Source organism: Macaca thibetana, chromosome 3 (assembly GCF_024542745.1).
Source record: "Macaca thibetana thibetana isolate TM-01 chromosome 3, ASM2454274v1, whole genome shotgun sequence".
Lineage (NCBI taxonomy): Eukaryota > Metazoa > Chordata > Mammalia > Primates > Cercopithecidae > Macaca > Macaca thibetana.
Window position 1 is genome coordinate 141940224 of NC_065580.1, and position 13565 is coordinate 141953788.

Here is a 13565-nt window from a genome sequence, read left to right on the forward strand (position 1 = left end):
CAGAGTCTCACTCTATCACCCAGGCTGGAATGCAGTGGTGTAGTCATAGCTCACAGCAGCCTCCAACTTCTGGGCTCAAGTGATCCTCCCACCTCAGCCTCCTGAGTAGCTGGAACTACAGGCACACACCACCATGCCTGGCTCATTTTATTTTTTGTGGAGATGGGGTCTTGCTATGATGCCCAGACTGGTCACAAACTCAAGCCTGGCCTCAGGCAATCCTTTCTCTTCAGCCTCCTGAGTAGCTGGGACTACATGTGAACACCAACTGTGTCCAGCATTGTCTTGTCCACTCTTGGACACCTAAAACAGTACCTGGTTAGGGCACGTCTCCAGTTAGCAAGTGTGGTTCCAGCTCTGTATGCTGTAAAGAACAGTCTCATAATAGAATGATTGTAAAGGGGTCTTCAGCTCTGTTTGTGTTTATTTTTTAAGGCAAGTAGTGGGTATATGAATTTTGTTGTGTTCTTCATTTCTCTATGTCTGAAATGGTTTATAATAAGTAAAAAATGATTTTACAAATCAAGACAGGACTGGCTGTGGTGGCTCACGCCTGTAATCCCAGCACTTTGGGAGGCTGAGGTGGGCAGATCACCTGAGGTCAGGCGTTGGAGATCAGCCTGGCCAGCATGGTGAAACCCCGTCTCTATTAAAAATACAAAAATTAGCTGGGCGTGGTGGCGGGCACCTGTAATCCCAGCTGCTCAGGAGGCTGAGGCAGGAGAATTGCTTGAACCCGGGAGGTGGAGGTTGCAGTGAGCCGAGATTGCACCACTGCACTCCAGCCTGAGTGACAAGAGCAAAACTCCATCTCAGGAAGGAAGGAAGGAAGGGAGGAAGGGAGGGTGGGAGGGAGGGAGGGATCAAGATGAGCTTAACTTCCTGTTTCCCTCCTTTGGTCCATCTTTCCAGTTGTCCAGAATTGGGACTTTTGGTGGTTGAGGGCCTCTTCTTTATATAGTCCCCAAGCCTCCTGCTCCCTGGACTGACAGCCACCCCACATTCTCACTCTTATGCCTTTATGCTGGCTGAAGACATGCATTAAGTTAGCCCCCTTTAGGCCTTCAGACTCAACCGATGATAGTGTGCCTTGTACCTCGTTTCTCCTTCTCCCAGATCGCTACCTTGATTTGCTGTTGCAGCCTTTTCAGTGTCTTTACAAGTTCGCTGTTGTTCTTGTTGGCATGGTCCAGCTGGATTTCCATCTCATTGAGGTCCGTCTCCATCTTCTTCTTGAGCCGAAGTGCCTCTGCCCGGCCCTTGGCCTCTGCCTCCAGGCTGGCCTGCAAGGACTCGATTGCCCGCTGGTGGTTCTTCCTGTAAGTCCAAGCAGAGAAGACCTTGACATACTGGGCTAGCTGTTCAGTCTGTGCTAGGCCTCCCTAGAGAAGAGGTCTCAGCATCAGCATGAGTCCAGGCACCATGTTGTGAAATTAAACCCTTAAAAAGGTACAAGACAGGGATGAGGGTTTCATGCTTTGGGGAAATTAAAGGAAGGTCATTTTGTTGATTTAGAGTCACTCTCTGGCTCAGGCTGTAATGGAAAAACCATCACATTCTGTGATGGTGTAGTCGTGTGATGATAGCTCACTGCAGCCTTGAACTCTGCGGCTCGAGTGATCTTCCCATCTCAGCCTCCCCAGTAACTGGGACTACAGGCCATGCCACCACACCCAGCGTTTTTTTTTTTTTTTTTTTTTTTTTTTTTTTTTGGTAGAATGGGGGTTTTGCTGTGTTGCCCAGGCTGGTCTCAAACTCCTGAGCTCAAGGGATCCTCCCATCTCAGCCTTCCAGAGTGCTAGGATTACAGGCGTGAGCCACTGTGCCCAGCCAAAATGAAATAACCTTTATGTTTGAATGGATACCTTTAAGAAAGTGACAAGACAACCCATAGAATGGGAAAAAAATATTTGCAAATCATTACTGATAAGTCTAGTGTTCAGAATATATAAAGAACTCTTACAACTCAACAATAAAAAGAAGCAATCCAATTTTCGAAAGGGGCAAAGAACAGACTTTTCTCCGAAGAAGATATACAAACAGCCAGTAAGCACATAATAGATTCTCTGCTTCATTAACCATCATGGCTAAAATACTACATCTAAAGTGTTCATAGGCCGGGCACGGTGGCTCGTGCCTGTAATCCCAGCACTTTGGGAGGCCAAGGTGGGCAGATCACTTGAGGTCAGGAGTTCAAGACCAGCCTGGCCAACATGGCGAAACCCTGTCTCTAGTAAAAATACAAAAATTAGCTTGGCACGGTGGCACATGCCTGTGATCCTAGCTACTTGGGAGGCTAAGGCAGGAGAATTGCTTGAACCCAGGAGGTAGAGGTTGCAGTGAGCTTGGATTGCACTCCTACACTGTGGCCTAGGCAACAGAGCAAGACTATGACTCCAAAAAAAAAAACCAAAAAACCAAAACCCCCAAAAACAAAGTGTTCATAAACTAGACACAGTAGTGTGAGGTACCGTCTTTATTTCCATTTCATAGATGAGGAAACAGGTTCAGCGAGGTTCACCTGAATTGCCCAATGTCATGCAACTAGTAGGTGAAAGAGACCCAGGTTTCTGGACTCTGCTCCATCACGCTGCCCAAGAGTCAGCCTCCCATCCCACCAGCTCTGTACCTGGTAGCCTCAAATTCTTCTTCTTTCTCATGGATTCTCCGGTCGATGTCAGCTTTAACCTGAGCCAGTTCCAATTGAATTCGAATCACTTTGCTCTCTTCAACCTACCAGGAATATAAACATGAGTCTTTCTGGCCAAGAAGGTGTGCAGTGCCTGGCCAAGGGTCCACAGTCCCCAACGTGATGGCCCTGTGGTTACCTCCAGGGAAGACTCAGCTTCTTCCAGGGCCACCTGGAGTTCTTCCTTTTCCATCTCCAGTTTTTTCTTCAACTTCTGCAGCTCATGCACACTCCTTCCTCCCTCACCCAGCTGATCAATGAGATCCTTTATCTCCTCTGAGATAGAAATATTCATGTTAATAAGACTCAGCATTCCAGAGTCATGGCAGGTGGCACCATCATTCCTCCATTGGGGTAAGAAGCAGGTCTCCCAGAGTGCCAGGACTGCAGACATGAACCATCACGCCTGGCTATAATCTTATTTCATTGTCATGACAACCTTTTAAGGAGGGTAGAATTATTTCCTCATTTTATTTTTTTTATTTATTTATTTTTGGGACATAGTGTTGCTCTATTGCCCAGGCTGGAGTACAGTGGCATGATCTTGGCTCACTGCAACCTCCACATCCTGGGTCCAAGCGATTCTTCTGCCTCAGCCTCCCAAGTAGCTGGGACTACAGGCACCCGCCACCATGCCCAGCTAATTTTTTGTATTTTCAGTAGAGACAGGGTTTTACCATGTTGGTCAGGCTGGTCTCGAACTCCTGACCTCAAGTGATCCTCCTGCCTCGGCCTCCCGAAGTGCTGGGATTACAGGCATGAGCCACCATGCCCAGCTATTTCCTCATTTTATAGATGAGGAAAGTGAGGCACAGAAAGATTGAGCAACTCGCCTAAAGTTATACTGCTGAATGCTGAAGTGCTTCTGCAAAGCACTTGCTAGTCAGTCAACAAACATTTATTGAGCACCTACTATGTGCCAGGTACTCAACTGATGATGTGCTCAGGACGAAGGGGACTCTGGCTGTGTCCCCATCCCTACAGGCCCATCCCGTCCACCTGCCCTCAGACTCACCCTGCAGGGTCTTATTCTCCTTCTTCACGGACTCTAGATGCTCCAGAGACTCCTCGTAGGCAGTCTTGATCTTGAAGCTCTCCGTCATGTACATGCGGCACTCCTTCTGTGAGTTATCCAGTTCCACCTGCAGCTCCTCACACTTCTGCTGCCACTCAGCCAGCATCTTGTCAAAGAGCCTCTGCTTCTTGTCCAGGGCAGCGGCTGCCGCATTGGCCTAAGGAAAGTTGGAAATGGCCTCTAGGGGTCCAAACTCCCTGCCTCTGTCCCCTCCTCCCACCCCCCACCAACCTCTCTTCCTTCCTTCCCTTTCTCCAGTAACTCCTGAGACTACGGACTCCTTGGGAATTGGAATGTAATTCAACACCTATGGCAGAAGCACAGAACAGAGAGTCTGCAAAGAGCTGCATGCCAGTTCTAAAACTTCCCCCCCCCGAGAGGTGTGTGGCCTGGGGCGTTCCACCTTATTTTCCCAGGTTAGAATTCTCTCAGGTGTCAAATGAGGAGTTTGGGCCACAGTGGCCTTCCCAGATTTATGACATTTGGCCTAACTCCTCTTGATATATTTCACCGTAATGTAGTAATATACATTACACATAAACTCAAAACAGACTATTCTTAGACTTTATTTTTCTATAGAGTTCATCTTTCTCATAACTCCCTGGCAACTATTTGCTGTTGTGCTATATTAGCTTTTGTAAAGTTTTGCTTTGTTTCTTTTGTGGCGTAGCAAAACCTTTTTGAGTTTCAGGACTTTTTTTTTTTTTAATTGAGACGGAGTCTCACTCTGTCACCCAGGCTGGAGTGCAGTGGTGTGATCTCGGCTCACCGCAACCTCTGTCTTCTGGGTTCAAGCGATTCTCCTGCCTCAGCCTCCTGAGTAGTTGGGATTACACAGGCATGTGCCACCACACCCGGCTACTTTTTGTATTTTTAGTAGAGATGGGGTTTCACCATGTTGGCCAGGCTGGTCTCAAACTCCTGACCTCAGGTGATCTGCCCGCCTCAGCTTCCCAAAGTGCTGAGATTACAGGCATGGGCCACAGTGCCCAACCTTTTTTTTTGTTTCAAGAGATGAGGTCTCACTCTGTCACCCAGGCTGGAGTACAGTGGCATAATCATAGCTAACTGTAGCCTCAGCCTCTTGGACTTAAGCAATCTTCCTACCTCAGCCTCCCAAAGTCCTGGGATGACAAGCGTGAACCACCTTGCCAGAACTTTTTTTCTGAAACCTCTCATATGGATGTGACCTTCTACCTATGAGGCCACTTCATGTGGCACATTCTTGTACTGGGCTGCATATGGCCCCTCACAGCCAGCATGAATCATGGTTCCATCTAGACCAAGACCAGGGAGGTGTAGGCCAGTGGAAATCTTATTTAATTCTCATAGACACTGGCAACTCAGTTTGAACCAGGGATGCAAGTAGGAATAGTTAGCCACGCAAAGTATATGGGATACAGTTTGTGGAAGAGAGAGGGGAACAGGGAAGGTGCATCATGTAACTTGCTTTTTTTTTTTTGGAGCCAGAATCTTGCTCTGTCGCCCAGGCTAGAGGGCAGTGGCACGATCTGGCTCACTGCAACTTCCGCCTCCTGGGTTCAAGCGATTCTCCTGCCTCAGCCTCCCGAGTAGCTGGGACTACAGGTGCCCGCTGCCATGCCTGGCTAATTTTTTGTATTTTAGTACAGACAGGGTTTCGGCGTGTTGCCCAGGCTGGTGTCGAACTCCTGAACTCAGGCAATCCGCCTGCCTCGGCCTCCCAAAGTGCTAGGATTACAGGCATGAGCCACTGTGCCCAGCTGCATCGTGTAACTTTCAGGGCAAATTTTACCCTGCTTATGGCCCTATTTGTTTATTTGAGACAGTGTCTTACTCTGTCTGCCAGGCTGGAGTGCAGCGGTGCAAGCATAGCTCACTGCAGCCTTGAACACCTGGTTCAAATGATCCTCATGCCTTAGCCTGCCAAGTAGCTGGGACCACAGGCATATGCCACTACACCTGGCTAAATTTTTATTTTAAAAATTTTGGGGGACTGGGCACAGTGGCTCACACCTGTAATCCCGGCACTTTGGGAGACCGAGGCGGGTGGATCACCTGAGGTCAGGAGTTCGAGACCAGCCTGGTCAACATGATGAAACCCCGCCTCTACTAAAAATACAAAAAATTAGCTGGGCGCGTTGACGGGTACCTGTAATCCCAGCTTCTCAGGAGGCTGAGGAATGAGAATTGCTTGAACCCAGGAGGCGGAGGTTGCAGTGAGCCAATATTGCGCCACTATACTCCAGCCTGGGCAACAAAAGCCAAACTCCATCTCTTTTTTTTTTTCTTTTGAGATAGGGTCTCCCTGTGTTGTTCGGCTGGTCTTGAATTCCTTGGCTCAAGTGATCCTCCTGCCTTGGCCGCCCAGTGTGTTGGGATTAGAGGCATGGGCCACTGTGCTCTTAGATCTCAGAAGAGTTCATGAACGCGTGCTCAAGCGGCAGCCGTGTCCAGCAAGCTCCTGAAGGCACCCCTGCGCTGCACCTTCCTGAACCATGTGTTTCTTCCTGATGACCCCAGACGTGTGACAGCCTTGCCCTCGCCCTGCTGTGGGCTCTCTGCCCCGGTAAATAGGCAGCTTTAAGCATTTGACCCTCTGACCTTCTCCAAGTCGATGGTGAGGTCCTCAACTTCTGCCTGGAGTCTCTGTTTATTTTTCTCGAGGGAGGCAGCCCGGGCCTGGGCGGTTTCAGCTGCTTCTTCTGCCTCCTGAAGCCTGGCGGCCAGCTTCCTCCTGCAAATGAGGGCCAGAGGGGCTGTCAAGGAAACACAGGCGCTCACAGGCACCACCTCCACATTGCCAGGGTCAGAGTGTGGTGGGCATGGTACTAAGCTCTGGTGTCAACATTGGAAACGATGCAGAGCGTTTACAGGACAGCCACAGCTGCCCATTCACTCTCTCATTTATTCATTCAACAAACACTTTCTCTACTCTGTGCCAAGGATTGTTGCAGGTGTTAGGGATGCAGCACTGAATAAAACAGGCTAGGATACCTGCCCTAACAAATGAAATGTTTGTTCTGGAGCTGGGACGGGGCACACAATACATGCCCTATAGAACATAAGCACTGCAGTGACAAATAGAGCCAGGAAGAGGACAGGCAGTCCAGGTGGGAGGGGGTGATAGTGTCAAATACAGACTCAGGGGAGACTCTCTGAGAAGGGGACACAGGAGCAAAGGTCTAAGCCAGGGGATGGAGGGGCCCTGAGGGTGTCTGGGACAGAGACAAGCTTAGGGGTTGAGATTTAGGTTTAGCCCAGGAGTGGGAGCCTTGGGGGAACACTAGGCAGTACCCAGCAGCCTCTATAGCAAAGACCTGGAGGACAGAGGTGGAAGTCACAGGAAGGCAAATTTAGGCTCAAGGTAAAAAAGAGCTTAGAGCTTTAGATGAAAGTATTGCATCAGCTGGAAGTCACTATGCCTTATTTGCTATCATATTAGCAGAAATTTCAGTGGATGGACGGGACCAGCCAGCAGGCTGGGATCCCGGAAACACTTAGAGCATATGTGCCATTTTCTGTCTAATTTGGCTTTATACAAGAAAAAATCTGACTATTTTTTCAGAAAATCCAGAAAAGTCTATAGAGGAGTTTGTTAAGTTGACCATGTTCTTTGATTTAACTTGTCATGGATCCCCTTTGCTTCCTGACCCAGGGTGGCTCACTCACAGGGCTTCCCTGCGTGCATGGGCCCAGGGGCATCCAGGCCAGCCTCCTTTTACACCAGAGAGAGGCCCACTTCCATGTCCCCCCTTATTTCCTCAGGTGTCCACTTCTGTAGTTTTTTTTTTTTTTTTTTTTTTTTTAGAGACAGGATCCTTCTCTGTTATCCAGGCTGAAGTGCAGTGGCTCGATCATTGCTCACTGCAGCCTCCAATTCCTGGGCTCAAGCAATCCTCCCACTTTAGTCTCCCAAGTAGCTGAGACTACAGGCACGTGCCACCATGCCTGGCTAATTTTGTAATTTTTTGTAGAGATGAGGATCTCACCATGTTGCCCTGGCTGGCCTTGAACTTCTGGGCTCAAGCAATCCTCCCACCTTGGCCTCCCACAGTGCTGGGATTACAGGCCTGAGCCACCATTTCTGGCCCACAGAGCAGGCTCCTTTGTCCACACACATTGTCCTCCTCTTAAAGGAGCCTGTGAACGTCCTTCTCCTGGGCTTGGCCCTGGCCGTAGCAGTGATTGACATGGTGGTGAGGCCCCCAGCGCCACCTGCCCAGCCCACCTGGCTCTCCCAGCAGGAGGACCACACTCACTTGGTCTCCTCCAGCTCCTCTGTCCTCTGGATGGCATCGGTCTCGTATTTGGTCCTCCAGGTGGTGACCTCGGTGTTGAGTTTGGATACAAGGCGCTGCAGCTCCGACTTGCCTCCCTGCTCCTCCTCCAGCTGCTCCTTTACTAGGTCCAGGTCGTGTTTGGTGTTGGCCAGGCTCACCACGGCGGTGCTGCGAGACTGTGGGGACCCGCGTGTCAGGGGCCGTGGGGGCTTTCCGTAGCCCACAGGGCCACCACTTAGATACACATAACACTGGAGCAGCAGTGATGGCAGGTGAAAGGGGGAAAAGATACCACAATCCCACAATCCAAACCACTGGGGTTTTAATTTTCATCCTGTGACTTCTTCTCATTCTATTATTGTCCACAAGGATATGTAATTTCATTTAGTTGTACACATCACATCCTACAGTTTTGTAGTTAGCTTTTTTACTTGCTATGATATCAAATGCTTTTTGTGCTCCCTTGACATCTTCATAATCTGTAACTTTCTTTAGCTGGGACTATAGGTGTACACCACCATACCTGGAAACTTTTTTTTTTTTTTCTGAGACTGAGTTTCACTCTTGTCACCCAGGCTAGAGTGCAATGGTGCGATCTCAGCTCCCTGCAACCTCCGCCTCCGCCTGTCTCAGCCTCCCGAGTAGCTGGGATTACAGACACTCACCACCACACCCAGCTAATTTTTATATTTTTAGTAGAGACTGGGTTTTGCCATGTTGGCCAGACTGGTCTCGAACTCCTGACCTCAGCTGATCCACCCACCCTCGCCTCTCAAAGTGCTGGGATTACAGGCGTGAGCCACCACGCCCAGCCAACTTTTTTATTTTTTATTTTGGTAGAGATGGGGTTAGAGGGGGTTGGGGGGGGGGGTCTTGCTGTGTTGTTCAGGCTGGTCTTGAACTCCTGGCCTTAAGCGAACCTCCCACCTAGGCCTCCCAAAGTGCTGGGATTACAGCCATGCGCCACCAAACCCAGCTGTAACCTGTAACTTTAAGGAGGCAGCTGTCTCCACCACAACCCCACCCCCAAACAAACCTTTGACTCTTCATCCAGCTGCCTCTTGTAATCATCCACTTGTGACGTCAGAGATGTCTTTATCCGTAGAATTTGATTGAGCCGGCTCTGGGACTCCTCATATTCCCTGCTCAGTTCACTATTTTCAGCTGGGTGAGAAGGGAATGGAAGAAATATTGGATGAAGAACTGGTTCCTCAGCCAGATCCTAAGTTCCCCAGGGCATTGCTCCTAAAGTACCCAATAAATATGGTGACTTGGCCAATGGAACTGGAATGGGGAGCATGGTGGATCACCACTCTAGCCTCCAAATTAAGTGAGCCCAGGAGAAAGACAAGTGCTCAAGGGTTACCAAGATCCAGGTAACCTGCATGGACTTAGGGGCCTCACATAATGAAACCCCCATCTCCTACATGTCAGGAGATGCAGTGGAGGAGTTTGGAGAAACAGTGGGACAGAGACTATTTCCTTTGTAAAACGTATTTGTCACCATTCCAGAACCTACACTCCTGTCAATTGTGGGATGATCACTGGAGCCAGAGGCCAGGAAGAAGTTCATGAGCCCGAGAGAAAAAGCAAGGATTTCCAGTTCTACCCTGTAAGTCACTGAGCTTACTGAGCTTCACTTTTCTTATCCATCAAGTGGGGATATTGATTTTTTTTTTTTTTTTTGAGACGGAGTCTCGCTCTGTCACCCATGCTGGAGCGCAGTGGCGTGATCTCGGCTCACTGCAAGCCCTGCCTCCTGGGTTCACACCATTCTCCTGCCTCAGCCTCCTGAGTCACTGGGACTACATAACGCCTACCACCACACCCGGCTAATTTTTTGTATTTTTTTTTTTTTAGTAGAGACGGGGTTTCACCGTGTTAGCTAGGATGGTTTCGATCTCCTGACCTTGTGATCTGCCCACCTCGGCCTCCCAAAGTGCTGGGATTACAGGTGTGAGCCACTGCGCCCAGCCTTTTTTTTTTTTTTTTTTTTTTGAGACTGAGTTTCACTCTTGTCACCCAGGCTGGAGTGCAGTGGCGTGCTCTCGGCTCACTGCCACCTCTGCCTTCCAAGTTCAAGTGATTCTCCTACCTCAGCATCCCAAGTAACTGGGATTACAAGCATGTACCACCACGCCCAGCTAATTTTTTTTTGTATTTTTAGTAGAGACCTGGTTTCACCACATTGGCCAGGCTGATCTCGAACTCCTGACCTCAAGTGATCTGCCCACCTCAGCCTCCGAAAGCGCTGGGATTACAGGCACGAGCCACTGCGCACAGCCTGATACTGATTTTTTTGAAGTAGAGTTCTGCTCTGTTGCCCAGGCTGGAGTGCAGTGGCACAATCATAGCTCATCGCAACCTTGAACTCCTGGGCTCAAGCGATCCTCCTGCCTCAGCCTCCCAAGTAGCTGGGACCACCAGTGTGCGCCACCACACCCAGCTATTTAAAAAAATTGTTTTGTAGATATAGGGTTCTTGCTATGTTGCCCAGGCTGTTCTCAAACTCCTGGCCTCAAGTAATCCTCCCACTTTGGCCTCCCAAAGTGCTGGAATTACAAGTGTGAGCCACCGCACCCAGCCAGGATATTGTCAAAGAATTCCAAACGTGAGAAATAAGGCGAAAGGGTGCCTGCAAGTTCTCTTGATGTTACACCGGAGCACTAACAGGCCCACCTGCAGACTATTTAGTTCTCTACGGAAATGTGCCTTTGTTTGACTTACTGTTTACCCCTGTGTTATTAGAGCACAGCTTCTGCAAAGTTAGAAATCGACTTATACATTGATAAATTGCCAATTATTTTTGTTACAGAGATGCAAAGATGCATTTCTATGACAAAGGTGTGTTTCTTCCGGCAGGGGGGAAAACAAACCCTAAACTAAACCTGAGGTTACAGTATTATTGTCCGATAGGATATTAACTAGTTCTGCATCTAACTCAGCAATTTTAGCATTTCTTTTCCCAGCTGAAATCTCTGCCTTTCAAATGCTCTTTGAAGGCAGTTTTACCATTTTTTCTGGTTCCCTCATTAAGGAGTTAAATAAACCCTTGACACATGTTCGCTTTCTATTGGTATGTGGGTCATGTTTAAAAATGTTTGAAAATTGTATTTTGTCAGCATGAATGCCTCTCCTGCTGATCTCACCGGGAAGGTGAGAGAACGGATACGAAAATGCATTGAATTGTGTTCCCTGTTTTGCATTGTAAAGATGTTACTTGGAATATTCAGCAGATGGAATAAAATCTCCTCGTCTCATCACGAGGGGTTTGGATGGGAATCTTCCAAGGCCAAGAAAGCTGTGTTTCCTTGAGTATCCCAGTTCCTTTCCATGCACTGCTCCTTAGCAAGCTTCAGGGCGGAGAGGGCTCACCTTGGAGGCGGGTCCTGATGGCATTGATTTCTGCCTGGTTTCGCTCTAGCTCTGCCACCTTCGCATTGGCTTCTGATAAGCTGTCTTCCAGCTTTCTGACGTGGGCCTCGGCATTCATCTGCTCAGGAAGGATGAACTCAGTGGGGAAGTTGCGGGTGGGGGAGGCCAAGCCCTCCCTACTTCCCCATTGATTTTTGCCCTGTTCCTCCTGTGTGCCTCCCAGGCTACCTGCCTAGTCCTTCTAGAATGCCTCTGTCTCAGAAACCCCAAATGGCTCACCATTGCCTTTTCTTTTCTTTTCTTTTCTTTTTTTTTTGAGACAGGGTATCACTCTATCACCCAGGCTGGAGTGCGTAGATGCAATCATAGCTTATTGTAGCCTCGACATCCTGGGCTCAAGCCATCCTCTCACCACAGCCTCCTGAGTAACTGGGACCACAGGTGCATGCCACCATACCTAGCTAATTATTTTTATTTTTTGTAGAGACAAGGTTTCACTGCGTTGCCCAGGCTGGTCTTGAACTGGGCTCAAGTGATCTGCCTGCCTTAGCCTCTCAAAGTGCTGGGATTACAGGCATTAGCCACTGTGCCTGGCCTACTGAGCATTTCTTATGTGCCAGAAACTATTGCAGCCCTCATAATAGCACTCTAAGGTGGGGATTATGACAATTGTCTTCATGTTATAGATGAAGAAATTGAAGCACAGGTTATTTTTATTTTTTATTTTTATTTTTTGAGACAGAGTCTCGCACTGTCGCCCGGGCTGGAGTGCAGTGGCACAATCTCGGCTCACTGCAACCTCTGCCTCCCAGGTTTAAGCAATTTTTGTATTTTTAGTAGAGACAGGGTTTCAGCATGTTGGCCAGGCTGGTCTCGAACTCCTGACCTCAGGAAATCCGCTTGCCTCAGTCTCCCAAAGTGCTGGGATTACAGGCGTAAGCCATTGTGACCGGCAGGTTATTTTATTGTATTTTATTTTATTTTATTTTAGAGACAGGGTCTCTCTCTGTTGCCCAGGCTGGAGTGCAGTGGCGCAATGATATTCATTTCACTGCAGTCTCAACCTCCTGGGCTCAAGCAATCCTCCTGCCTCAGCCTCCTGAGTAACTAGGACTATAGGCACATGCTCCCATCCCTGGGTAATTTTGTTTTTTGAAGAGATGAGGTCTGGCTATGTTGTCCAGGTTGGTCCCCAACTCCTGGCCTCTCAAAAGCGATCCTCCTGCCTCAGCCTCCCAAAGTGCTGGGATTACAGGAGTGAGCCACTGTGCCCGGCCCACAGTTAGGTTATTCACCTTGGACTTCTGTATCGTCTCCACACTGGCACTGAGGTCGTCAATCTCGGCCTTCATGACCTGTTTATCCTTCTCCAACTTGGACTTGACCCTCTGCAGGCTCTCCACACGCTCTGTCAGCTCGGCCATGGAGTCCATGTGCTTCTTGCGCAGTGTGGAGGCCGTCGCCTCACTCTGCAGGGCGGCCTCTTCCAGCTCCCGCCGCAGCTTCAGCAGCTCAGCCTCCCGCTTGCGGTTCTGCTCGATCTGGGGTAGAAGAGGAGCGGCTTAGCAGAAATGGCCAGTGCCAGCCTTTTTGGGGTGGACACCGCCCAGCTGCTCGGTGGTTCCCTGATTTTCCCGCACCTCGCTAAAAGAAGTCCTGCTTGAAATGCCAATGCTTAGCCTTTGGGGGGCGGGGGTTGCCCACAGGAATTGTTTAGGGAGTGTTGTGTGTTAAATTGTACCCTCCAAAAAGATACACTCAAGTCCTAACCGTGGGTACCTGTGAATGGGACCTGATTTGGAAATAGCGTCTTTGCAGAGGGAACTAGTTAAGATGTCATACTGGATTAGGGTGGGCTCTAAGCTAACGACTGATGTCCTTTTTTTTTTTTTTTTTTTTTTTTTTGAGAAGCAATTTCACTCTTGTTGCCCAGGCTGTAGTGCAGTGGCATGATCTCGGCTTGCTGCAACCTCCGCCTCCTGGGTTCAAGTGATTCTCCTGCCTCAGCCTCCCAAGTAGCTGGGATTACAGGTGCCTGTCACCATGCCCAGCTAATTTTTTGTGTTTTTAGTAGAGATGGGGTTTCACCATGTTGACCAGGCTGGTCTCGAACTCCTGACCTCAGGTGATCCACCTGGCTCAGCCTCCCAAAGTGTTGGGAGTA

At 49.1% G+C, this 13565-nt stretch overlaps 2 protein-coding genes across 2 annotated transcripts in view; both read right to left on the reverse strand.

Annotated features, from left to right (window-relative positions):
* The window catches only part of ARPC1A (actin related protein 2/3 complex subunit 1A), a 374209-nt gene that overhangs the window by 65724 nt on the left and 294920 nt on the right, over positions 1 to 13565 (reverse strand). The window lies entirely within an intron of this gene.
* Positions 1 to 13565, reverse strand: part of LOC126950446 (myosin-16) — a 74532-nt gene that overhangs the window by 10781 nt on the left and 50186 nt on the right. Inside the window, exons 29-37 of the mRNA XM_050783938.1 lie at positions 12697 to 12942; positions 11402 to 11519; positions 9063 to 9190; positions 8006 to 8202; positions 6348 to 6480; positions 3705 to 3921; positions 2829 to 2965; positions 2630 to 2733; positions 1125 to 1317 (exon numbers count right to left, since the gene is read on the reverse strand). Of these exons, the coding sequence (XP_050639895.1) occupies positions 1125 to 1317; positions 2630 to 2733; positions 2829 to 2965; positions 3705 to 3921; positions 6348 to 6480; positions 8006 to 8202; positions 9063 to 9190; positions 11402 to 11519; positions 12697 to 12942 (1473 nt within the window). The remainder of the gene's footprint in view (positions 1 to 1124; positions 1318 to 2629; positions 2734 to 2828; positions 2966 to 3704; positions 3922 to 6347; positions 6481 to 8005; positions 8203 to 9062; positions 9191 to 11401; positions 11520 to 12696; positions 12943 to 13565) is intronic.